Raw genomic sequence first — 27,626 nt, forward strand, 5'->3', positions numbered from 1 at the left:
CTTACACCGTGAAAAAGCGCTTCCACGTTAGAGCGTAGTGGCATTGTGCAAGCCAACAACTATTCCCCCCACATGAGTCGTCGAAGTTTGATATCATGGTATATGCGGCATCAATCAACCGCCAAACAGAAATTACGGTACATTTTAATCTGTTCTTGTTATTGAGAGTTGTTTGTAGTACAGCATAAGACGTTTTGATATCTCAAGGTCATCGGAGGTTAAAGCGGACCTGGCTTTTCTGTAAATATTTATTATCAAGGATGAGTTAGTATGATTTTCTTTCCTTCCTACCTAAAATAAAGCAACCTAAATTACTGTAGTCGTTTTCCTCACGCTTTATGTTCCAGACATACAAATCATTTTGTTATATATCTCTGAAACTTCAATGAAACTCTAATCCTGCTAAAGATGAATATACTTTTTCTAACCGAAGGATGACAGTGTTGTAATGTTTAAAGCGAGTTTGCACGTAGGCCTCGGGTAAGGTTGAGAAGATCTCAGAGATAAGCATCTCGACTTTCGTACAAATAAAATAACTTGATGTTCAGACTTTAGGTGTAATACACGTCTATTAAGAGTGAATGATGTTCTTAAATCATTATTTTCCGTCATGGGTGTCTTCACAGCATTGCCCACATAAGTTGAGTTTATCAAGAGGGCTATACTGAGGTTAGATGCATGGTGCCTCCAAATGCCCTAGTACGGCCGAAATTGGAGAGTTAACTCTCCCTCTCGAGATGCTCTCACATAGCCACGCGTATACAACCACTGCTAGGGAAGTCCTACTCACTGTCTTCTCGCACCACGAGTGTTGTTTGTGAAATTGAAAGGATGAAAAGCAAATGTTCAACGCTTTAAACGGGTTGGTGGACACGGAGAGTCCACCTAAAGAAATTGGGAAACCATGTTTCTAAACCAATGGTGCACATAGCTTCCAGTATCCCGAGAGAACAAATGGTGTATAAACCTATTGTTGGTTACGGCTACCATAGGACTGCATCTCCTGACGTTGCTCCACTGTCTTGTGGATCAGACCTTTAGGTAGAAGGCTCCGGATGTGGCCCCCTATGAAAATCACCTGCTTCAGTCTAGGGACCCAGGCAGTATCATAGCACATACAGAAATCAAGTGGATTGTGTGGCGCATATGTATTTGGTGCCTCTGTACCAATATTTATGTGTTCAAATAAATAAAGAAGATGCATGGTACTAGATAAAGATAATAAATTTTTTGATAAAATAGTGAATTGTCATCATGTATTACATATGATCAACTATCGCCTACCTCAAAGCGTGATGCTTGCTGAAGTGGGAGTTTGTTGAAAGGAAGCTGATAGCGGCAAAACCAGAAACTGAGATTAGTCCATGAAGTCATAGATAATTGGGATGTATGTATTTGTCGGTATGTGCAGACTGTGTTTGTGGTCTTTGCGATAACCACGATCAATAGTTAGAGATTTTAAATAACGTGTCTCTGGAGCGTTGATAGTGATCCTGATGCATTCACTCCTTATATTCCTCTCAATCAAGGATTTTAGTAACCCTTTCGGATCTGTATTTTCAAATTATATTCGTAATGTGTGGTTTGTCTTTTTATCATTACTACTACATTTTTTAGACTTCTTTTGTCGTTTCCCTCTCGTCATGGTAGTCGGGTATGGCAACATGGTAACACACACCTGGCCCAGGCTCTATATTGATATGTCTGTCTTACAGTTTACGAGTATTACAGTATTTTACGTGGTTACAATCATATATACGGTTCTCAATAAACCAAATTATTATTTTTTTTAATAGTATCCTTACTACTTGGGCTTAGCTCGTTAACTTGTTATAAACGTTGATACGTACTTTCAACTGAGCAAAATGGCGACCTACTTGGAGTTAGACAAATGCACTTTATTGTGTTCCTGCAAACAAACAAATCCATTGTGTACACTGTATTTTTGCCGTCATTGTTTATGTCTTCGATGCCCTAACTGTGTTTCACATGAGGTGAATTTTTTATTAGACTGCTCATATTAGTTTATATATATTTTGTACTGTTTTTGTACGTTGTGTGTACCAAGTTAACTACAAATAAAACTTATTAAAGATGTGTTACAAACTAGATTCCGGTATACTAGTGAGTTTGACCAAATATACATCTTTCACCAACAAAAAGCCATTAGCTTAATACTAATAATACAAATAATATATTTGATGTTGTTCTGTGAAAATTCGTTTAATTTTAGGATTGTATTGGTCACAATTGTCACCAATGAAACTAAATGATTGTCACGCCATATCACAGTGTACTGTCAGTTGGTGACCCAGTGGTTCTAATGGTCAGGCGTTCTCCACGAGATCTGAAGGTCCTGAGTTCGGTCTTCAGTGGGGTTATAGGTGTTCACTACTAAGTAGTCCTATAGCACAGCGAAGCACCTACGAAACGTTCCTTTCAATGGTACTCCATCCCAGTTCAATTTGTGACGAACAAAGCTTTCAGATACCAACAGCAGTTAAAAGGAATACACAGGGCAGTCCCCATGACCGAAAAAGAAATAATCGTTAATGCCTGATAGTCTAGATTAGTTTTGGGGCAAATTCAAAAACTTAACACCACAATTTATGACCCCGTTTCAGCTCTCAATGGCTTTCAATGCATAAAATAGCAGTTTTAATAGCCAATGTTAAAAAACGCATCTTGTCACCATAGTAAACTACTGATGGCTTTAATATTAAGCATACTAATTTTTCGAGCAAACCATTGGTGATCAAAGGGATTTTTCATGATGGTCTGTGTATGTTTTTCAGGGTCGAACAATATTGTGTCATTATTTCCTACTCGTTTCCGCTGTATTTTCTCCTCTACAACAGGTAGAGAATAACTGTCGACTTTGTGATTCATCACTCCAGTGTCTTGTAGAGCTGATAGTACAATTAATATTAAGCAGTAGTGTAACTTATGTAATAAGTAGGTATTTCCTGCACCTAGCTGTAGTTCATACTATATTGTATGAGTGCTAGTGATACCAACTGGCTTTTGCCAACTTGCGTCACCTATGGCGAAGGCGAGATATCCGTCTATCAATAAAAGAACGAGTATACTGCGCGGCAGTCCGTTCTGTTTTAATTTACGGCAGCGAAACATGGCCATTAAGAGTAGAAGACATTCGTAAGCTATTAGTATTTGACCACAGATGCCTTAGAAATATTGCTGGCGTCTGCTGGGGTCACCGGGTAAGTAATAGTGAGGTTAGACGCAGGGTATTAGGGAATGATGGTAAATCAGTTGATGAGGTTATGAATCTTCATCGACTGAGATGGTTGGGCCACGTGTTACGTATGCCTGAACACCGATTACCACGACGTGCAATGCTATCCGGTATTGGAGATGGTTGGAAGAAAGTTAGGGGCGGCCAAACCAAAATGTGGCATCAGTGCTTGAAGTCACTAACTTCTAGTCTGAGCCATGTTGGTAGATGCAGACTACTTGGTTGGGGTCCGTGTGACTTTCGTAACCAATGGTTGGAGACTCTTGGTGACATGGCTCAGAATCGATCACAATGGCGTAGGTGTATACACTCCCTGTCTTCCCTTAAACTAAGAGATTAAAATCGCTTCATATCTTTCTTTCTTCTACTATATCTCTATATGCAATCTTTCTCTTATATATTACTACCTTTGACCTAACCACTGCTATGAATCCGGTGTTCATCTCGTTGTGCTGATGCGGTATGGCAACCTGGACCGATGCACATATGTGCCTGGTCCTACGTTGTAGCTGACTGACTGACTGACCAAACATGAAGTAGGTAGAATGGGTTTTGAATCGACCACATATTCGTTGAAAGTTAAGAAACTTACACGTTAAACCAAGACTCCACTGCATATGAGCTCTTCAGTGAATGATTACTTCCTCTGACGTTCTAACCCTCACATCCAGTGTTACCACGCTCAGAGACGTAAAGTTATTTTCGCGTTAAATGAAGTAAGTGGTAGCTAAGCGCTAAGAAGTGTCTTTTACTACATGAAGTTTGTGGAGATTGTTGTATTTTATGGTTTACATCGCAGGCTAACCTTATCTAGACAACTAATGAAAATTAGGAACCACTAAACAGCTGTTTTTCGTAGTATGAGAATCCATAGGAGTGAGCATTCACAATCCTCCCAACAACTAAAGCCAGAACCTTCAAATCTTGGCGAGCACTCAACCTTCAAACCACTGAGTTGGAATCCATTCTTTTATATTTCTGACTTCGGTCAATTCACGAAATTGCGCAGTCATTTCCAATATCATTGGTGGAGTGAATGTCTCACATTCTGATATGATCGGACTCCATTGTCTAACAATGGTCAGTCTATGATGTAAACTATGAGCTGTATCTTTCTTGTTATGCATATATTCACCAAATCTTTCATCCATTTATATGCTCAGGTGGATTCTTATTATTGTCCTAATTGTCTTGAAAATATGGCAAGCGCTGAGGCCAAAATGCGTAAACATCGTTGTGGTAATTGTTTCGATTGTCCAAGTTGTGGTCACACACTGTCTACACGAGCAACTGCTGTTGTACATGCAAAGCCCGATGAACCAGGTCGAACAACAGCACAGAAAGCATATTTTCTAGCATGTGGGTTTTGCCGATGGATTACACGAGATAGTGGTATACCAGATCAACAACAAGCTGCTGGAGGTTGGCAAGAGAAAATAAGTCCACATTTTAAAAGGGTTTGTTCTAAATTATATCTTGTATTGCTTTTACATGTGTGTTATTTCGGAATAATTTTTGACTGTTGCATTGAATTTAGCATAATGGAGCCAATAGCGTGTAATCATGACTTTAGAGACTATCATATAAAGGATCATTATTTATGTTTTTATTGTTTAGTTAGAATATGTTTGGACTGTTCTGTTTTTAGATTCTCCTACTACTAAGCCTTCATTTGGTTTATATATCGTTGCCATATGTCTCATTATCCCATACTTGCCGTTAATTAACTACTCTATTACTCTGGTCTTGTATCACTTACCGCTGGACTAGGTACACTTTATGATTTTTTAACTGTGTTGCTATGTGGTAAGATAGTTCAAGCATATTATTACATGAGTTTTGAGCCACAATTAAGTTAAGTACAAAGGGGAACTGATCTATTTTCTATATTTGTCTTCTATTTAGCCAATAGGTTAAAAGAAGCTCGAGGAATAAATAAATTACAGACACCTAATGAATAGGATGAGCAATTAACACATACGATCATGTAAAAACAGTCAGGGTTAATAAGTGAATAATTGACAAGATCAAAATGTTGCTTGAGAAGAATGAACGAATCGGTCTATCCAGAAGTTAGAATAGCTTATGCGGGCCTGGCATACTACCGGTCACTACAATAGTATAAAAGATTAGACACAGAATAAGATTTGAGGGGAAAAAATAAACTTACGAATAAAAAGCATACTATTGATTTGAAACTCAAGATCTAAGGAAAGACAAATAGCGAATGGATCTGCACTACTTTGACTGATTCTGAGCCATTTCACCCAACATCACTGATTGTGGTTATCAGGCGGACTCTAACCAAATATTTTACACCTACCAACTGGATGCATAACAATAGACAATGATGTCATGAGCTGATAACATAAACGAATTGTTCACCGCTATACTTTTTTAGCTTCTACCTCAACCACCATTGGATATGAATGTTTAGCATGTGTAACACATCCTCTGACCATATCATTCAATGAGAATTCATAATCTATTCAACATATCTACTGTCCTCCCCCAGTAGCCGATAGTCTAATAATTTGTGTATAGTTCACGAGACCATTGAATATGTCAGTTGTCTTATTAAATGATAACACTATCGGAATTTGAATTGGTGATTCATTGATTAAGTATGGACTGATTAAATCATTAAAACTCAACGTTTCTTTCCCATAAGAAATATGTTGACCTTTTGTTTTTGATTTTATCTTTCCTATTCACATTCTTGAATGTTTCAATATTATTTCATATTTATTTTATTCAACAAATTCATTCCTTCTCTTCGATTCATATATCTGTATGTTCAATTTTTACTTTACAATTATTTATACTACTATGATTTCAACTACTCTTAAAATGTGAACTGTTGTATGCCTGCTAAATCCTACGTCAATTATACTTGATTGAGTGAATTAGAGGGAGAAGACGACCAGTGTAGCAGCATCCTCAGCAGCGGTAGATCTCAATATACACAACGGGAAAATCAAGCTTCTCCAATACAACACAGCATGCACCAATCAAATCACACTTCTCAGAATGTAAAGCCTTTGCATATCAGGGCGAAATCATTGATGAACATGGTGAATCTGATGCAGATGTAAAAATGCGTATCCGTAAAGTAAGAGCAGCATATCTACAATTGAAGAACATCTGGGACTCAAAAACAACTCTGTCAATCAACACCAGAGTCAGAATTTTCAACATAAATGTCAAGACGGTTCTTCTATATGGGGTGGAAACTTGAAGAACTACGAAAGCCATCATCCAGAAGATACAAGTGTTTATTAACAGTTGTCTACAAAAATAATTCGGATCTGTTGGAGAGACACTATCAGCAACAACCAACTGTGGGAGAGAACAAACCAGATTCCAGCGGAGGAAGTCAGGAAGAAGTGTTGGAAGTGAATAGGACACACATTGAGGAAAGCACCCAACTGTGTCACAAGGCAAGCCGTAACTTGGAATCCTCAAGGCCAAAAGAGAAGTGGGATACCAAAGAACACATTACGCCAAGAAATGGAGACAGACATGAGAAAAATTAACAAGAATTGGATAGAACTAGAAAAGAAGGCCCAAGACAGAGTGGGTTGGAGAATGCTGGTCGGCGGGCTATGCTCCATTGGGTGTAACAGGCGTAAGTAAGTAAGTAAGTAAGTAAGTAAGTAAGTAAGTAAGTAAGTAAGTAAGTAAGTAAGTAAGAGTGGCTTAGAGAAAATAGACTTTCCAGTAGGTCTATCGTTCTAGGTATTGAACTCTATTAATTGATTCTTTGGCAATGACGCTGTATATTTTCTAACCACTGTCTACAATTCTACGTACAATATTGTTTGGTGTGAAGGTGAGTTGGACGAACACTTGAGAAGAATAAACCAAGAGATAGTATCAGTATATGACGTCATTGACTGTTGATCTGAGTCATATTGATGGATGTCGAGTAACTGATTAGGGCCTATGCAATAACTACAGTAATTAGTTGAAGACGTCAGATCAAAGTGTCACAGATGCATTTACTACTTGTCTCCTTGTAAGATCCTGACTTCATTCAATTTTCTTGAATTATACTTTCAATGTTTAATCCTTCTTACTCTCATTGGTACTATAGTCATTTCGATTTGCTTACCATTCGTTTTTTTCCAGATTTCATCTCATCGTGTTAATTGGATAATAGCAATTTGGGTTAGCACTAAAATTTATCCCAGACTCTAGGTTGATTATAAAACTGACTGATATATCTATTTAAATATCCCTTTGAGTATTGTTACTTCATAAGTCATCCATTAGACATAACTCATATTCTGATATTATGTTGCAGTAATGACTGTTTCAATTAAGAAAATCGAGTTATATTTAACAGTGAAATCCAGAACATAGATTTCGTCTTATACGGGATTCACCAGCCAGTGTACTTGCATCCCGATTTTGTTGTTTTTTACATAGTGAAAATCACTTCGAATATCAACGAATCATCTACAAAGTTATTGAGTCTAGATAACCACTAACTTGTTGTCTTAGTTTATCTTTATGTGGAGATTTGAGTTTTCTTGTTCTTGATATTAAGGACTGCATTTTGTTAGTCTTTATTGGTATATAAGCATGTTGAGTAAAAATTGGATAACAGCTAACGGCGCAGCTCAAGATACATTTTACGTCCCACACCGTGTTGAACAAGTTAGTGGCTATTTAAATGTAATAACTTGATAGATAATCCATTGGTGTTTGAATCAAAAGGTTCTGAGTTCGAGTCTCTCGATTTGTAAATATCAATACTGGAATATAGGCATATTTAACTGATGAGTCCCAAGTAGGATAAAATGTAGATCATAGATCTCAGTGCTAGGCATAGTCCAAGTTTAATCTGCTTAATTCTCTTTTCATATATCACTAATATTTTTTATACTTGGTTCTATTTTATTGTTCACTGTTTTCATTACTGTAGAAAATCAATAACCTACATGTTTATGCTTGTGTATTCCCTAAAAAATGTGATTGTTCAAGAACCTTAAAAATTGATTGAAAGATATAGATTTCTTTTTCAAGTTTCTAAGGTTCACAACAATTGAATATTATGTCCACTTAGTTAGGTGATAATAATGGGGGGGGGTATAGTTTGTGTGCATTTAATATCTTAGCTATAATCAATTTATATTATAGCACAGATGTACATCATCATCAAGTCAATTTTTCATGTCCATATCAACCTGATGAGATGAAATTAACAACATAAATACATATGTATTGGTTGTTTGTATTTTCTCAACTGTAATCGATCCATCACTTTTGGTAAATGTGAGTTCTGTGTGTATGGCGTTTGAGGCGAATGGTGCTCGGTTTGAGTCCGGGAGTGAACATCAACTCTGGGATGCAGGTACATTCAACTGATGAGTTCAAAACAGAGCAAAACGCGCGTCCTGGATTATACCGCTGTCTATCATCTATCTCTGCTCAAAATAAAAATACGAATGATAGATGAACGTGAATGTTAATTAATATCAATGATAGTGATGAAAATTTGAGGATTAAAAGAAAGATATAGAAAACAGACGAAATTAAAATTGAAAGGATTGTAAATAATGAATTTGTCTACATTACTGAACAGTTCTATGTCATATGACATAAAGTGGTTGTATCCAACCACTGATGCCGATTATTGTGTGGATAGTCTTCCTTAAATCATCAGTCATTAGTTTGATAGTCTTAGTCTGAACTCTTTAATCCTTTTCTCAACTTTTCATTTTGGTGTGGATTGCTTGCCTAGATGTTTCTGGAGATCAAAATATAACATCAATCCCTGAAGTGCCTAACTGCCGATGTGATCCTGGATGTCGGAAAATGAAGACTCTTTAATTGAGGCTTGCGTTAAAATACATCTTTCGAAGCTGTTTGTGGCGGTGCCGTTACTTTCATTGTCTATTTTTCTATAGATCTAAAGTTAATTTTTGCTCTTAGTTTTTCTCATTTTTCGATCTTATTTGTTCCTTTTGAACTATACTTACCATGCCTAGATTTTCACTGTATTTGATAACTATTTTCTCTCCTTTTTCTTAACATCGTGTTATTTTTCCTTTATCACTGTGTTAATATGAAGTACGATAGTCTGGATCGATATATTGCCTGAGACATATGTTGCATATGCTTAACTATCGTTTATCTAGACGGTCAATATTTGTTGGTGTACGCTTAAGTTGCAAGAATTCATTGACTGTTGAAATGAGTCATGATGTTGTGTGCAGATTACTTAATTGGACTCCTTGCAATTGTTGTGAACAATGGTTAAAAACATTGTGTGATATGGCTCAGATTCGACTGTGTTGACTCACATATATTCACTCTGATTAATATTATCTGTGTCTAATGTCTTATACTATAACTGTTATTTATACTACTTCTGTTGTTCTGTCTTTTATCTTGATGATTTCATTTCAATATGCTGATATAGTGTGGCAACTTGAATTGATACACATATGTGTCACATTCTATGTTGCTTATGACTGACTGATATCGATTATGATTAACTAACTGATATTGAAGTAAGTTACTTATTGTTGAGTATGTTACGTAAAATTTGTCTTATCCACTGTGTTGTAATGTACAAATGTATTTATATGTACAGAATAGGTAACCAACTTATTGAAATATTTGTTTATAACTTTTGTGTATATAGACATTCTTTTCATTTTCGAATTATTTTAGATGCTTTTCTTCATTTTCCTCTCTTTTAGATCTCGGAACTAATCGATAATTATCATCATTTAGCAGTACAAGAGAAAGAAGATCAAGAATGGAATAAATTTGCACGTAAACGAAATTATATGATTTTAATGGTAAGTCAGTTAGTCACAACAAGGTGGTCTCAAATTCTGATAGAGGAGGTATGAAGTGAGGGCCGTTGTCACCTTCCGATAGCCCACATTATGGAAAGATATTTCTTCTTGAGAGAGCTGAGTTAGTGATAGTATTAGCGACCTGGGAGGGTGATCATATTTCAAAAGAAAAATGCTTGAGGCAGGTCGTGCACGGTCTTTCGGGAAATTTTTAATGTTGTAAGCTCCGCACTTCAAAGGACCTTACCGTCGGAGACGGAAATATGAAATTTTTAGAGTCGACCTTTTCTAACCCCTTCTTTTCGTTATGAGAAGGCAGCATCTCTGCAGATGCTGGTTGTCCAAAGGAAACACCTTACTTCTATCACACTCCTCTACAGTTGGCAGTATGACTTCGCTCTCGGACCTTAAGTTGCTTCCTTTAGTTTTACTGTTCTCCAATCGACCTGCATGACATGGTAGAACCTAAAGGAACATGTGTTCTACCCGATACAGCTCGGTTTAGTCATCACGATGGGCTACGATCGGGCGGTAAGTAGTCAGTCATTTAATTTCCTGATTGTTGTTGGGTTTAAAAGATGGAAAAGCATGATTCCGTAGTCTGTTCAATAAATATGCGAGCTCCGTTTATCGAAATCGGGTTTATTCTTGGAAAATTTATTGTAAATCAATCTTATTCCCACCCTTCAAAGTATTCCTCATTCAAGGCAAGATACTTGTCACATCTTCGTTGCCATTGTCCAAAACATCTCTAGAAGTCTTCAGAAGCTAAAGTTTTTTCTTAGTTATTTCATCGTTTAACATTTCAACGTCCCTAAGAATGCTTTTATGAAATTCTGTACACGGTCGATTTTCTTTCGATTCAGCTCATTGAACATAATCCAAGTAGAGAATCACTAATCAAGTACCACAAGAGACTATATACGTTCGATAACTTATTTTAGTATAATAAGTTTATTGCCGTCCTGTCCTGTCCATCATCACTGCAGTTAGCACACTTCTCACTAAAACTCTTGATGAACTTAATAGGAGTCATTTGTTACAACACTCGTTATCTCCTGCAAATAACACTCAGTATTTCATAGATTTATTGGGAACACTTCCTGAGTTTTAGTCCCCCATACTTATCGAACAGATAATGTATTCTGTGAATGGGAAATGTCCTTTTACAATGTCAGTCAGTAACAACATCAGTTGTTTAACACTGATTTACAGCCGTCTACTTACGTGAGACTACATTTTTTATTTCCTTACTACGTATATTTAGATAACAGAATAATCTACATATTTTTTAGGAACGTTATCCAGTTTTAAATCCACGCCTAAGACGTTATTGTTCATCTTCTTGGACAACACCCAAGTAAGTTATGTTTCTTTTTTTGGTAATATCATTTATCAGTAAAGAATTTTATGGGGATTATAGGATCTTTATAGTTTTTGAATCATAATCTCATCTCAAGCTAGACCATCAATAAAAACGGGATAGCATTAAACATCTGTTTCATCTTATTACAGGACTTCCTAGCAGTGCATATCCACTACCCCACCATAGGGAGTCGATCCTAAGACCTTCGGTCTTACAAATGCTTAAACGGAATCTAATGGTGTATATATTTAACCTTAACCAATTCGCGATATTGTTCAACTATGTTCCATGGTCTTCGATGGGTAACTGCCTCTTAGCCGACACTATTGAACTCCAGTGGTCAAGGTTTCTCACTAGAACTCCAGGAATTGGATCTTGAAGCTAGTTACTAGTGAGCAAATAATTGCTGTCAGTACAGGTTATTCCATTTATTATAGAATTTCCATGACGAGGTTGTAGATGCGCACCTTCGAGGGGTCCCATGCTAGATCTAAACAGCTGTCCTGTTCACAGTTTCCAATGGTGGTCAGTTCGTGATTTAGAGACTAGGAGTAATATTTGATCCAGTACCTGTAAGTATTTGGGCTTTTTCCGCTTTTTAGTTCGAGAAAAAGCTGTTATTTTGTGCATATATATATATATATATATATATATATATATATATATATATATATATATATATATATATGGCTAATTAACTAAGTTCACTAGGTTCTTAGTGTCTGTTTGGTTGAGTCACTGAATGAAGAAGTGTGCTGTTTAGGTCTTAAATGAACCTGAACGGGATCTAGCTTTCATGAAAAATGCTACGTAAAATTGACTCTTTGCAGAGTATATTTCTAATCGTAAAACTATGGAAAGGTGTAGCTCAGTGGTTAAAGTATTCGGCTTTCTGTCGTTAAGTCTCAGGTTCGAAATCCCTTCTCCACCTACTACGGTTTGGGCAACCGGTTAAATGCTATCACCTGCCCTCACAGAGCATAGCTCAAAGTCAAGTACACAAATCTGTACACCTGGTAAATGAGCTGAATATACTAATGTATACACGTTTCTGTTTGTCATAGATTAAAACAATACTGTTAAGGATGATTTGTTAAAATCCAATTTTTTCCACTGTGTTTATAATAATAGCAGAGAAACTACTAGTAAAAAGGTGACTATTCCCGCTGCTGAAGCATCTTCTGAAATTCCACCATTCAACGTTGATGAATACATCAATCAACCAATTAACATTGATAAAAGTAAGTCTGTTACTGCCTCCCTCTTATACACTCAACACCAGTATGTGTATCCTTTCCTACATATCACTATAATTTAGTCGGTACATTTAATTTTATTTATCGTCAATTATTCTTGAATTATGAGTGTCATTCATTTGTAAGTATACCTAGTGTACGAGAAGGAAGCTAGAAGCGACTAAACCAAAATCTAGCATTATTTCGTGAAGTCACTGACTGTTTGATAGATATATAGACTATTTGATTAGAATCGTTCAGGTAACAACTAAGATCATTAGTTTAAGACGTTAGGTCACAGCGAGATAGATAGGTTGACTCTTTACCTTCCCTTAAATGTTTAGTTCCAGTATTCTATAATACATGCATTTTGATAATAACTGCATTCTTAATTCATCTTGTATTGGTTGTTTGAGTCTTCCTATTGACGTTCGGAACTGCAATTGGGGTTCGAGTTCTGAAGCGAACATCAACTCTGGGATGCAGCAGCACGAAACGCGCGTCCTAGATTCCACTACTAGTCACCATATATCTGTGCTTATATTCTTAGTATTTGTTGTGTCTTATTATCATTGGTAATAACATGTTTTCAATTGCTTTTTATTTACCTATTCCTGCTGATGTGATATAGCAACTTTAGGTAACATACATTTGTGCCAGTTTCTACGTTCATTACGATTGATTTTACACTACGGTTGGACAGTTATTTAATTCAGAATAGTTTTTCCTATCTTATTTCCATGAAAAACGGTGATTAAATCCATATAGTTCTCGGTTCGAACCCTGATCTTCCGAACTTCAGTTTGGTCATAGCTAGACAGAGTATGATCGACCTTTGCTAGGTATGATTCAATTAGTCAGTATATAAACCTATAATTAATCTAACATTTGAGAATATTCCCATTAAGTAAATAAGACCAAACTGCCATGTAGGTAGGTGTGAGTAAAAAGTAACCAGAACTTGATTGGTTCTTGAGAGTCATTAAAATGTACTCTGTTTTCACTACTTCTAAAAATTGATTTAAAATTAATCCATAATTTTCACCACTTATTTCTTTTATCTCAAGTTACCAATATTCATCAACGTCATTTAGCTCCTCAAATTCAACCAAGATATACATCGAATTTAGAACCACGACCAAAAAGTTTAGTTGTTAAACGATCAATGCGTTGTCGTGTCTGTGAACATAATCTATGCAAAGCGGATTTTAGTCCAAGTTCTATTAAATTTCGAATTAATTTAAATGCATTATATCATGTTCCAGAATTACGATTTATTATTTCACCAACAATTATTAAAGGATCAACATTTGATTTAAAACAGACTATGAGTAAAACTAACTTAACATTGGGACGTCGTACTTCATCGACATTAGTTTCTATGAAATATGAACCTGTCATTCATTCTAATGCTACACCTGGTCAAGTAAGTGCTTATAATTGTTATAACTTGAGATGTTAGTTGATATCATGTGCTAAAGTCACCTACCAATCGAGATTCTGATTATCGATTAGTTCACTTATATTGTCAACAAGAATGGTGATCTAAGTATTAATTGACACACCAACCACTGAACAACAGCCAAGACGTTAACTCTTAGTGATCGTGAGTACTTACTCCCTTCTCTCATTGGGGGTGTTGTTTACAGAATTGAGAGGACGACAAGCGAATATCCGGAGCTTTAACCGGGTTGGTGGACACGTAGAGTCGACCTAAGTGAGTTGGAAAACTCTGACTCCAAACCAGTGGTGCACATGGGCTCCAGTATCTTGAGTGAACAAGTGGCGTATGAACCTATTGTTGGTCACCGGCTACCATGGAAATACATCTCCTTACGTTGCTCTATTGCCTTGTGGGTCAGACCTTCAGGTCGAAGGCTCCAGGTGTGGCCCTCTAAGAAAACCACCTGCTTCAGTTTGGGCAACTGGGGAATATTACATCCCTCACACAACTCAAATGAGATTTGTGTGGCGCATATGCATCTGGTGCCCCCTTGTACCAATATTTATGTGTTCAAATAAATAAATATAGATAAGTGTCTTGTCAAAAGACCCAGATAGGAAGCGCATTAGTTCTCCATTGTACCCTATTTAGTCATCATTCAAAATGTATGCACTAATATATTTAAAATGCTTGAGCACACATTACATCAAATAAGGAATCCATACTTTAAACACAATCAAGTTATAAGTGACAGTTTAGCTAATCAAATAGTTCATAACTAATTAACAATAATTAGGGAATAGTAACAACAGTAACTCGAAGAAATAGTTCTGTATGTTCCAGCCTTTCCAATACTATTGCGTTATAAGAGTAATATAACTATTTCATGGTTGTTTTGAAGAATATCAGTGTAGGTGGTCAAATCTGCTTATTACTGCAATGTTATATAGTCGTCCCAAACTCTTCTATACAGATAACGGTGGGGATAGTTCTCTCTTGTCTTGTAACATGCTCTCTTACTGCCATGTGTTTATAGCCTCTTCCAGGATAGTCCCATTCACTAACTTTATGGTGAGGTTATTGGTCAGTATTCACGAACTAAATTATGATCAGTCTTTGTTGATATTTGGGTTTCCTGAACATAAACCGTGATATTTTGTTTATAGTTGCAAGGTTTAGTATAGTTTTGAATAGTGGCTAACAGTGAAATCCGATACACCTGTTTGATCTCATGTACGACTCCTCAATTGAATCTGTCTACATGATACTACTCCATATGGTTCTTTGGTCACCCTCTATGTCTGACTCCAGTTAGATCGCACAAGTGATTGTTATCGAAATATACATCCCAACTACCCTCATATATAATTATCGACTTTATTCACGTTAGAGATTAACGGAATAAAATAAACCAAACACGAGAATGAATTTCGATACGTATATTTCATACACTCGTTAATCCAGACAGGCAGTCAGAGAAACGAAGTGACGCTCAGCCGAGAAGGCGAGTGGGCCAACTCGTTTCGATCGAACATGACTCAATATTTACATTCAGACAAAAATAAATTACAAACACCTAATGAATATAGTGAGCAATTAACACATACGATCATATAAAAGTACTCAGGGTTAATAGGCGAATAATTGACAGGATCAAAATGTGGCTTGAGAAGAATGAACGAATTGATCTATCCAGAAATTAGAATAGCTTATGTGAGCTTAGCATACTATCAACCACTAAAGTTCACACAAGGATGTAAGTACTTTCAACTAATGCGTTTTACATAAAATGATAGTCTGCTAATACACATTTGGCTGGCTACAAGACAGTGTACAGATCGCCATGATGAGACGCCCAATTTTTTCCACTTATGTTACCATCAAACCATCTTTGAAATTTAGTATTATTATGATCAATACATTTTCGTTTTATCCTTTCTCAGAAAATAAATATAGTTTTAACCATAAGTAATCCTATGCATCGGATTACAACTTTTTCATTACGTCAATTGACTTCACAAGAAGAAATAGAACATCTTGGACATTTAATTAACAGCGATAAACATGAACTAAATTCACTTTCATCTACAGTCGAAATTCAATCTATTGATAATGCCAATGAATCAAAAAAGGATCCTACTACTATCAGTAGTGACACAGCATCATTATTGTCTGATGATCAATTAACATGTTTTTCAACTGTAAATGTAAGTTATCATATAGCAACTATTGGTGTATATAACTTATCCTGTATATTTGTCTCTATGCGATACTTTATATTATACTAAAAGAATTCGCTGGCAGGATTTAGATATTTCTATCTTTTTGATTGTTCATATTGATTACTATTAGTTATATGAGGGTGGTTATCACTTGTCAATTGCCTACATCACACAAAGATAATTCTGCTTGAGGGGACTATAAAACAAAACTGAATTAGAGGTAAACTCGGCAACCTGACAGGTTGACTACAGAGATAAAGGGATAACTGACTGAAGCCCAATCATACACAACTTTTTGGTGAGTATTTCTTCATTTATCGTTGGCTCTGTACTTTTCGGACTTTACCACCATCAATAGAAATCTGTAGAACAAATTGATATTTGCTACTGTTTGTGATTGGGATTTTCCAGCCCTGCTTCCATTGTAGGAAGCAGAAATTCTGAATGTAAGAGCAACATTTTACTGTCTATCTGTATGCTCCATTACAGTTGGCCGTACGTTTTCTCCCTTAAACCCTCAGGTTTGTTGCTTATAGTTGTATTGGTCTATCAAGGATATGTTATATCCGAGCGAAGATTAAATCATGGGTAACTTCTGAGACATATTAATTGACTAATATTATCCATACATTCTTATGGCATAACTATTGAATAATTAGATTATGTATATTTATATTCCTCTTATTATAAGCTTTATTTTGACCTATAATTTATTATTGTACGATTTACTGTTCTTAAGGTATGTTCAGTTCATTGACTACTGCCTCCCACGTTCACAGTCACTTTTTGGCTTTATTGTGTACAAATGTTATTTCCTATTTTATGATGCGTTGCGGTCTGTTTGTTTGATATATAAACCCAGTATGTTTGAAATAAATGATTCGATTTGCATAATGGAAACTGGTATTGGTGTTCTGAACTCAAGTGGACGGGCTAGGCGGACATAGGACCAATGAGGACGCTAGGCTGCCCGTACCGATCGAACGTCATTGGTTTGGCACAGTGCTAAGGTTGTGTAAGTTGTATTTTGATTGGTGGATCAATCACGTGATAAAAAGCCGGACATAAAGTCACAACAGGATGGTAGACCGTAACAGAATGAATGTTCCAACCAATATAGTTTGGTTAGATCAACACTATATGCAAGCCCAACTACCGCCTTAATAGCGAAGCCTACTGTCGTCGTGCCACTGTGGTACAGCAAATTAGGCTAACTCCTATTTGTACTACGCTCGATGTTGATGGTAACTGATTATCTTTCAGGATTAGTTACTATGTCGTTCAGCTGACATTTTTATAAAATTGATACGAAATGTCTGTATATTGAGTAATTCCTAGTTTCTATTCGATTAGACAATCGATACTGCACTCCGCTTTTCTTTATCATAGTCCTAGCTTATTCAATTAATTAGATCAAAGCAGAATGCTTTAATGTATAAACGTATTTACATCTTTCTTAAATGTGTGGTGGATAATAAGCTTATTCAAAGAGCGACGAGTCAACAAAGGATGAGAGAGTTTCGACTAAGAAAAAAAAACAAGAACTTCAAATTTTATAGAAATAAAAACCTAAACAGAATAGCAAATAAGTAATTGGATTTTAGATTGATTTGAAACATCCTCAACATTAATCATTGATTGTTAAATAAGCACAGTTTTATTGCATAGTTACTTTTCCCCGTTCTTTTGGTATTGACTAGCTCATTTTACCAACCGAAGAGTTAAAACTTGCACCCCGTAATGACATTATGGATTGTGATGTAACTCCAGGTCAAAGCTCTGGCGATTACAAAGATGATCCTAAGTAAGTTTAAGATAATACTGTTGAACTATTGATGAAATTACACTAACCATTCCATGTGAATTGATACATAAATAGTGACCAATATTATGTTTAACTAGTTGTATGGACTATATTTAATTAGTTGAAAGTAATCGAGTGATCCTACAGGGAGTACCAGTAATGAGTAGCAACTAGCACAAAATCTAGATCAAGCAGAGTTTCCTACCGACCAACCACGTGGCATATAATCCTTTTTGATATTAAATCAATTTTCTGATACATAATGCGTAAAAGATCATCTGGTTTCTATTGAACTAATGTATACTCACATGTATACAGTAGGTAAAACTGTCGAATGTGTTATTTCAATTCTAACGTAACAGTGATTGAAATTAACTCATGGCTATTTTGTAATTCTACATGTACCATTGACTATCTAATAATTGAAAGGGATAGAAGGCCTAAGATCTAATATGAGCGTATATCAGTCCAGATTTCCACATTTCTTATCTACATAGTGAAAGAGACAGACAGTATCATCAGTCTTACCATGATCAATGTAATTCCGTAACAAAATAGGCGGGACTATAATTTATGGACGACCTTTGAGCGGCTCTGGAGTGACCTTGAGAATAGACACCCACTGATTAGTACTGAATGAGAGTTATAAACCAATTAGAATTATGGTTTACGGTTGATGGTTAAAGTCAAAAATTAGATTTAGGGTTTTCATGACGAACTGATATCAGCTATAACGCCAAAACTCTGTTTAGCCAAATGAATGAATTTCGCGCCAAAATTCATAACTCGTTATCTTATATCTGATTGGTTCGTTCATAAATTATAGTCTCGCCACGAAATAAAGTTATTTTGTACTAGTTGTGATTAACGTAGAATCCGAAATAAATGTACATCGCCTCAAATACACATACTACAACATCAGCACAGAAAAAGAATTGAGATAACAGTAGTATCAATGGGACTCAGATGCTACCAAAGGTTAAGAGTGAATCTGTCTGCATTATTGTAACCGATTCTGGTTTATATCACCTATTGTGTGATCGTACATGGACCCTATACACATAGTCTGCATATCTATCAGCCACGTTTCACACCCATCAAAGGAGCGGGGGCCCCGAATGCCCTGGTACGGCCGAGAGTGGGGAGAGTCCGCTCTCCATCTCGAAATGCTCTCACATGGCCACGCGTATATAGCCTCTGCCAGGGAAGTCCTACTCACTGCCTTCTCGCGGCGGGGGTGTTGTTTACGAAAATGAGAGCACGAAAAGCGAGTGTCCGGCGCTTTAACCAGATTCCAAATCAATGGTGCACATGGGCTCCAATATCCTGCGGGAACAAATGACGTATGAACCAATCGTTGGTCACCGGTTTCCATGGGACTGCATCTCCTTACGATGGTCCACTGCCTTGTGGATCAGACCTTCAGGTCGAAGGCTCCGGGTGTGGCCCCCTACGAAAATCACCTGCTTCGGTCTGGGCACCCGGGCAGTATCACAGCCATCACACATATCGAATGAGATTTGTGTGGCGCATATGTATTTGGTGCCTCCTTGTACCAATATCTATGTGTTAAAATAATAATAAATAAATACAAAGGAGCGAACTGTTGTACAGTAAACTTGTTCATCGGTTGGCAAACGAATACCTTGCCTACGCTACAAGTGACTCACATCGGCAAAGACCAACCGAGCTTTCTGAATTCATATCATTTCATAAAAATGTTAAGTGACTAAATCACTAAAAATGGCAGTCTCTATATTTAATGCTTATATTATAATTACACCTTTTCGAATCGATCAGACTATTGCAGGTAATCCTACAACAGCGGTGGAACTTTTGATAATTAACACCAAACTGTGATCGAACAATTGGAGTATAAGCCCTCCTTGCGTCACTAAAACCTTACCGTGACTTTAATACCCCTGTAACCTCAATAACTTTTGTTTCCTCTTCTTTTGTTAATTCCTATCTAGGATAGTGGCCTTCCGTCGTGGTAACAAACTAGGTATTAATGTTACTTTAATACCAAAAACCAATAAGTTACCGACATTGCAAAATTCAAGTCTAGTTCCGGTTAGCGAAGATCAAATAGTTGATCAATTTCACAAATCTGAACAACTGATCCCTTTACAAGCTGCAATTTACATGAATTTCGACTACAAAAACACATCAACTACTCTGTTAAGTGCAGCGAGTAATAAAACAGTGGCAACTGACACTACCAAAACACAAGGAAAGATTCCAGAAACAGCTACAACCACTGAAACATCAATATTGTCAGCAACAACTGCCACTGCTTCTACAACATTAGAACAACGTGTTTTACCCCCAGCTGATGAAATCAAACAAATTCAAATAGTGGCATTATTTAATTTTGGTTATATGCCTGTCAACGAATAAATTAAGTACATCTCCTAATAATAATTATTTTGTTGACTTTCAGTCATTTAACTATGTGATCAGAGTTTACATGACTTTTTCTTTGTGATGAAGCGTATTTATTAACCTGTGAACGGTGTGTTTGGTTTACATTATTCTTTTATCATAGCTTATTTTTCATATTTGAGGGTGTTTCTGGTGACTATTGAAAATGATAACAAACAGTTAAATCTCCCAATTAATTACATGTACTTCATTTTGCAATACAATAACAGGTGCAAGTCTTTTATTTACAAATAAATATTATCATACATATCACTGATGTCATTTTAACGTATCAGGTTTCTATTTGCGTTTTTACTCCACTTAAAATATCTTCAACACACCATACTTCTTCGAATGCAGTACATATTCGAGCGCATGTCTGAGCGGCCGATAAAGGAAAGTTACTAATACTGACTGTACGTTGTGTAAACTCTTTACAAGTATCGACAACTGAACCATGGGCTAATGCACCAATAACAATAACAACTGATTGAGGGTTAGGTTTCTGTGTCTCTTCAGCTAGTTGAATTGGTTTAATTTGTTCCTTTGATGAAAACGACATTGTAATAACTGGAGCACCGATTGGAAAGTGTCGTGTTACAGGGTTTTTGACGATCTATGAAAAAAAAACTAAATAAAATTAACAAAAATACTGTACATACTTTTAATAGTTTCTCACGATTGCCACCTTCAGCATGTATTGAGAGTTTGTGTAAAAGTTGCACCATAAGCCCACAAAATCGATCGAATGTACGTGGTATTCTTGTTTTAGGATTCACTTCAATTATCACATTTTTTCTTGTTCGAATAAAAACCTTTGAGAAAATTAAAACAAATTTGTCAGTACAATTAAAATGAACTATTCTCAGTTAAGATGATAAATATCCTGCAGTTTAAAACTACAGTCAATACGAAGAAAAAAAATCCAGTATTAAATGTCCCTGAAAAACTTATTCCAATAAAATAATAACTGCATTTCTACTTGATGATTATAGTCAGCAAGAAGTTTATTATTCGAATTTTTACGCCAGATTGTATTGCTGTGTGCAAATGACTCGTCTAATTCGGGCTGCCGCTTGCTCGGTATCAGTTACTTACTCGGTAGTCTACTTATTCCTGTAAATGGACAAGGGGGCACCAGATACATATGCGCCACAAAAATCCCATTTTGATTTGTGTGAGGGCTGTGATACTGCCCGGGTGCCTAAACTGAAGCAGGTGGTTTTCTTAGGGGTCAATCCCGGCGGATATGACTAGTCATTATATATATATATATATATATATATATATATATATATATATATATATATATATATATATATATAATTCTTCCCAACGAATTATACAACTACAAAGAGGGTAATGAGTTTTACTGCAGTCAGGGGTCTATGGTACCTAAACTCTCATTCGAAAAATTCTCTTGTATCGTAACATGTTTCTAGATTCCATCGCTCCGTTAAGTCAGCAGCTATGGCAAACTGTCAATAGGACGGGCAATATCAAATGATGCTTGCTTTTTTGCATTTTTATCTCACTCAGTCATAGAGACAACGCCTTTTTTATTCGACTTCCTATTAGTAGATTCACTTATCGTAGTTATATTTAGTGGAGACGCTTACAATGCTTTGTCTCCTGAATGTTTAGTGACAATATAAGCACGCTGGGGATGCGTTTAGTCCGGCACAAATGAAACATAGTTTAGTTTAGTTGAACATAAATATTGGTACAAGAGAGCGCCAATATATATGCGCCACACAAAACAATGAGAATGCGAAGAGAAATAAATAAAAAAAAACTAAGGAGCGCAAAAGAAAAAGAGAACAGTAACGAAGAGATTGGTGTAAGGTAATGTGGTAGTAACGAGGTACAATCAGAAGAAATCTTTCAGGTAAGGGAGACACAACCACTTCTTATGAAGAAAGTAAAAGAAGGTTACAGCAGGATCGCCACTGGCTTCTATTCTGAGCCATATCTGATAACGTCTCTAGCCACTGTGTAGCACCATCTCTCGGACCCCAACCAGGAGTCGTGAAGGACCGACAGAAGCCAGTCCTTTGCAGCTTTCTTTTATGCCACGACACCATGTCATGCACTGACCACCTCTCCGCTTCTTCCAACCAGTCCCAGAGTCGGCAAATAATGCACGACGTGGAATTCTCTGGGACGACATTCGTAGAACATGTCCAAGCCACCGAAGTCGGTGTTTCAAGATGGTGACACCAATTGAATTATCATCTCTGTGCCCGAACACACGATGCCGAACCTCTGCATTACTGACATGGTGTTGCCACTGAATGTCAGCAATCCTTCGGCGACAGCGATGATCGAACACAGAGAGTCGTCTAACGTCCTCAACTCGGAGAGGCCAGGTTTCACAAGCATAGAGCAAAACTGCTCTCACCGACGCGTTGTAGATCCGACCTTTTACAGCCAGACTAACATCACGAAGGCGCCAAAGGTGGCCCAGATTGGCATAAGCCGCTCTGGCTTTCACTATTCGTGCATTGATCTCATCACTCACACCCCCACCAGCACTTATGCAGCTACCCAGATACACGAACTTCTCAACTACTTCTATCTGCTCACCATCCAGAGTGAGTACAGGATTGGAATCCTGCCAGTCTTGTAGAAGCACTTTGCATGTCGAAGGTGCAAAGCACATTCCATACCTACGGACACTGATTGTCAACTGATTAAGTGCCGATTGCATGCCTTGGGCATTATCGCACAGTAAGACAATATCGTCCGCATACTCAAGGTCGATAAGTCTTTCTCCAGGCAACAGATCCACACCACTATTACTTACATTCATCAGAGCTGTTTCTAGAATGTCATCGATGGCAAAGTTGAAGAGGAATGGTGAGATTGGGCAACCCTGCCTAACCCCACTGCTCGAATGGAACAATGGAGAAAGGTGGTTGTATGCCCTCACTCTACCTGAGGTGTTTGTATATAGGGCTTTTAGGATGTTAATAAACTTCTCAGGCACACCCTTCTTCAATAGACAATCCCAGAGAACAGCCCTGTCCAACGAATCGAAGGCAGCCCTGATGTCAAGAAACACTACGATTGTTGGCCTTTGATAAGTATGCCGGTGTTCTAACATTTGGCGGAGGGTGAAGATATGATCAATACATCCTCGACCAGAACGAAACATAGCCTGCTCCTCGCGAGTCAATCTTTCTCGGGTTTTGAACAACCTACGAAGTATGACGGAAGCCAATAGCTTGGACGCAATCGGAAGCAGACTTATCCCCCGATAGTTGTTGCAGGAACGACGTGAACCCTTTTTAAAGATAGGGACAACTATCGACTCATTCCATGACGTTGGTACACTCTCTAGTTCCCAAACCTTTGTAAACAACGTCCTCAATTCCTTAGTCAAAAAGTCACCACCATCTTTAAAAAGAGCCGGAGGTAAGTCATCTGGGCCAGGTGATTTGTAACGCTTCAAGAGTTGGAGTTCCTTGCGGACTTCCTCCTCGTCTGGTGGATCAGTCGTCACCGGCCATGGAGGGCAGGACAGTCTGACCGATGTTGCCGGAGCAGCAGGCCAGTTGAACTGCCCTTCGAAAAATTCTGCCCACCGTCCAAGACGTCGATGGATGTTAGTGATTGACATCCCATCATCCTCGCAGATTGTTTCACTCACACCAGACTTCTTCCTGCCAGTGGCTCGGATGAACTGGAAGAGCTTCCGGTAGTTACCAGATGCAGCTGCTGCTTCCAGCTCATTAGCACGCTTCGACCACCAGGCTTCTCGATCCTTACGCAAGCTTTGCCCAATTTCATTACGTAACATCCTTCGTTTATGGTCAAACTCACGGTCACCCGGAGTAGACCGACGGGCTTCAATGAGTTGTAAGGAACCAGAAGAAACCCAGTGCTTAAAAGGGGGACGTTTCGCAAACCCACAACTGACTGTTCCCGCCATTTTCATGGCGTCATGCAATTGCAACCAATGCTCATCTATACTTTTCGGTGGAGTGGTAGCTAGCCTAGAGGCTAGCTCGGTTCGATACTTATTTGCAACAGAAGTTGCAACCAGCTTGCTAATATCAATCCGTTGATGGCGGTCACTTCGTTGTCCACTGAAAAGTAAGGCAAGATTGGCGCAGACCAAGGCATGGTCAGAGTCCAGATAGGTACTCGAAAAGGAGCGGCAGTCTTGTACACAACCACGCCAGCGGTAGCTGATCGCGATGTGATCAATCTGAGTCCAGGCTTGAGATGCAGAGGGAGGACGCCAGGTGGCACATCGGCGATGACTGTGCCGAAAGTTAGTGCTAGCCAGAAACAGGTTGTGGTCTGTGCAAAGTTGCAGTAGACGGTCCCCGTTATCTGACCTGCGACCAACGAGTCCCCATCGGTCACCTAAACGACTCTCTTCTGTGCCTAGACGCCCGACCTGATCATTCAAGTCTCCGGCTAGTACTACAATATCTGTCGAACGCACTTTCTGGAGAAGAACAGATAACTGGTGGTAAAACTCATCTTTGATTGCATCCGGGCTGCAATCTGTCGGGGCATAGGCGGAGATGACGAAAAGACATCGTTTCTCACGCCGATTTCTTCTCACTTTGATGTAACTTTCTAATCTAACAGCACATAACCGACTGTTAATGGGGATCCAATCGACTAGTGCTGCCTCAGCTCGAGCGCTTAGTGCGACACCAACGCCTGCAAGACCAGACGAAGATGCCACAGGGTCCCCGGATAAGCGCATGTAAAACAAGCTTTTCGAAGCGACAGATGGAGATCGAATTTGTAGTACTTCGCCAGAGTCTTGAATACGGGTCTCGGATAGACAACAAACATCAATATTAAGACTTTCCAAAGACATAGCCAGCCCTATCTGTTGTCCGACCTGCATAAGTGTGCGAACGTTAAAGGCAGCCAGTTTGAATGGTGCACGTGGTTTCAGAAAAACTGTTTCAGTTCTCGTATTCGGTGGTAACATACAATTTTCAACCGGACAGTGACTCGAGAACGTTTAGATATAGTCGAATTTCCACCAAAGACGAGCCGCTGTATAAGTATAAAAGAGGGTGAATTATTATTATTATTATTATTATTATTGTAAATGAAACATAGCGCTGCAAGACCGGTGTTAGTTAAATAGTCAGCTACAAAGTAGGACCAAGCACATATGTGCATCGTTCTAAGATGCCATACCTCTTTAGCACAACAAGATGAACACCGAATTCATAGAAGTAGTTAGTTCAGTGGTGGTAATCAGTCAGCAATCGGAAACATTGGGGTTTGAAGATGTTATTCAACGAGTATAATCCAGTGAAATAAATTTGGAAAGAGAAAAAAAGAAAGGGACATGAACAATTCAGAAGATTAGAATTTGGGAGGACACAAAGAATGGATGCACCTGCACTATTGCAAACGATTTCCAGCTATGTCACTTTCAAGGTCTCTAACCATCGGTTGCTATCACCTCGAGGATCCCAATCAGGTAGTCTACACCTACCAACATGGTTCAGTCCACTTGTCAGTGAGTGACTTCATGGATTTGTGCCATGTTTTGGTCTGGCCACCCCTAGCTTTCTTCCAACCTACTCCTACACCATGAAACATCGCACGTCGAAGCAGTCGGTGGTTGGGCATACGTAACACATGTTCCAGCCATCTCAACTGATGAAGTTTCACTAATTCATCAATTGATTTGCCATCCTTACCTAGTACCCGTTTCCTAACAACTGCATTACTTACTCAGTGGTCTTAGGATATATGAACAATGCTTCGAAGACACCTATGAACGAATACTAGTAACCTACGAATATCCTTTACTCTTACCGACCATGTTTCACTGTCATACAGTAGGGCAGAACGAAGATCTAATTCGTTGAGTGTTAAACGGCATCTAACAGTTCAAGGACTAAAATCTAACTAAGTCACAATGAAGCTGTAAAGGAGAAGTACCGTGTCTAGACACAACCTTGAATTCAGAATCACTGACGTAAATTTTGTGCAATTTGTTTGTTTTTTTTTTGGCTCATGCAAACCGAAAACACTTTCACATGACAGATGCAAATTACATTCAAAGTTGAGGTTAATCATTAATAAAGGAACGAAAATAGCGAGGTAATGGACTTGCACTATAAAGGTAACTATTGTTTGTTTAACCCAAATTTTATGTTCTAGAACAGCTGTAAGAGTTTTATCACAAGTACGATATACTGTACATTACTTTCAAAGAGGTAATGTCTCTTTTCCTTTTAGAGACAGATAAATCAGTAGGATTTTAAGCATAATCGTTAAAATAGACAGTTCGGTTAAGGAAACATTTCAGAAGTTCCAGTTAGCCTTTGATGAAGCAATTATGTTAAAATAAGCAACAAGTAGGATCTTATGATATAGCCTGAGATCAAACGCGCCATCATGCTGAAAAGGCTAAACTAACCTGCAGTTTGCCAACTCGGTTTAATGGGCTATCAAGTAGCATGAGTAGACATTGATGGGTAATATCTGGACGAACTGTGGCAACATCAACACCGGCCTTTAAAATCCGATCTTTATGTTTATCAGGATTAAGTAGTTGGAACTCTTTTCCACTAGATGCCTTAACTGACTCTAGTGAAGCCTGGTCAAGCAAAATGTACAATCTCACTGAATCGTTTTCTGGCATTGTTTTGGCATGTGCAGCTTCGTAACGCCACGCTTAAAAAGGTGCCAGTTTAAACGTTAAACAATATACAATCCACTCTTCTGTAGTAAGAGTAAGTCTAATCCTTGCGATTAGTAGAACTGTGGGTGTCCGATTCCACTTCGAATGAATCAACGGACAGTGTTAATACTACGTGCTCTGGCAGAGAATTCCAAATATTTCAAATTTCATATTTGTGTAGTGAGGACAGAAGGCCTACGGCCTGTGTTATTACTTTTCTAGTATGTTTCTGTGAGTATCTAGTACTCTCTTGAATGGGTCAATCGAAGGTGCAGACATTAGTGACTTGGGTAACAAGTTACAAGTCTTGGTGAAAACTCACATGCCACAGATATTTTGTTCGTTCTCGGCTTTTCTACTCGTCTTCTATGTCCTCTGAGATGT

The 27,626-nt window shown here is 37.8% G+C and overlaps 2 protein-coding genes across 5 annotated transcripts; one reads left to right on the top strand and one right to left on the bottom strand.

Annotated features, from left to right (window-relative positions):
- DCTN4_1 (Dynactin subunit 4) lies at nt 1-20,839 on the top strand. Of its 3 annotated transcripts, none has more exons than XM_051217135.1 (10): nt 1-264; nt 1,797-1,994; nt 4,420-4,713; nt 9,970-10,071; nt 11,367-11,431; nt 12,569-12,678; nt 13,740-14,098; nt 16,060-16,323; nt 18,039-18,142; nt 20,116-20,839. In XM_051217135.1, the coding sequence occupies exons 2-10, from the start codon at nt 1,866-1,868 to the stop codon at nt 20,540-20,542; spliced, it is 1,854 nt and encodes a 617-aa protein (XP_051065769.1). In that variant the 5' UTR covers nt 1-264; nt 1,797-1,865; the 3' UTR covers nt 20,543-20,839. The 3 variants fall into 3 exon arrangements, with proteins under 3 accessions (XP_051065769.1, XP_051065768.1, XP_051065770.1); XM_051217137.1 differs by having other exon boundaries at nt 194-264; nt 12,572-12,678; XM_051217136.1 differs by lacking the exons at nt 9,970-10,071; nt 11,367-11,431; nt 12,569-12,678; ... (2 more) ...; nt 18,039-18,142; nt 20,116-20,839 and having other exon boundaries at nt 1-1,572; nt 1,618-1,994; nt 4,420-5,810.
- Nucleotides 20,815-27,376, bottom strand: EMG1_1 (18S rRNA pseudouridine methyltransferase; the record flags this gene model as incomplete). 2 transcript variants are annotated; one of them, XM_051217138.1, is made up of 3 exons in its annotated part: nt 26,979-27,376; nt 21,229-21,381; nt 20,815-21,196 (listed from the first exon to the last, which is right to left on the bottom strand). In XM_051217138.1, exons 1-3 carry the CDS (start codon nt 27,201-27,203, stop codon nt 21,164-21,166), a joined length of 411 nt encoding a protein of 136 aa, XP_051065771.1. In that variant the 5' UTR covers nt 27,204-27,376. The 2 variants fall into 2 exon arrangements, with proteins under 2 accessions (XP_051065771.1, XP_012793111.1); XM_012937657.3 differs by having other exon boundaries at nt 20,859-21,182.
- Between the last annotated feature and the right edge of the window lie 250 nt (nt 27,377-27,626).

This window comes from Schistosoma haematobium, chromosome 6 (genome assembly GCF_000699445.3).
Source record: "Schistosoma haematobium chromosome 6, whole genome shotgun sequence".
Taxonomy (NCBI): Eukaryota; Metazoa; Platyhelminthes; class Trematoda; order Strigeidida; family Schistosomatidae; genus Schistosoma; species Schistosoma haematobium.

What these genes read in the sequence shown, in the direction of transcription:
- DCTN4_1 (XM_051217135.1), top strand. Translation starts at nt 1,866, where the DNA reads ATGGCGACCTACTTGGAGTTAGACAAATGCACTTTATTGTGTTCCTGC. An exon ending in TAAGTCCACATTTTAAAAGG is followed by an intron (nt 4,714 to 9,969) that starts GTTTGTTCTAAA and finishes CCTCTCTTTTAG; the next exon opens with ATCTCGGAACTAATCGATAA. An exon ending in ACCAATTAACATTGATAAAA is followed by an intron (nt 12,679 to 13,739) that starts GTAAGTCTGTTA and finishes TTTTATCTCAAG; the next exon opens with TTACCAATATTCATCAACGT.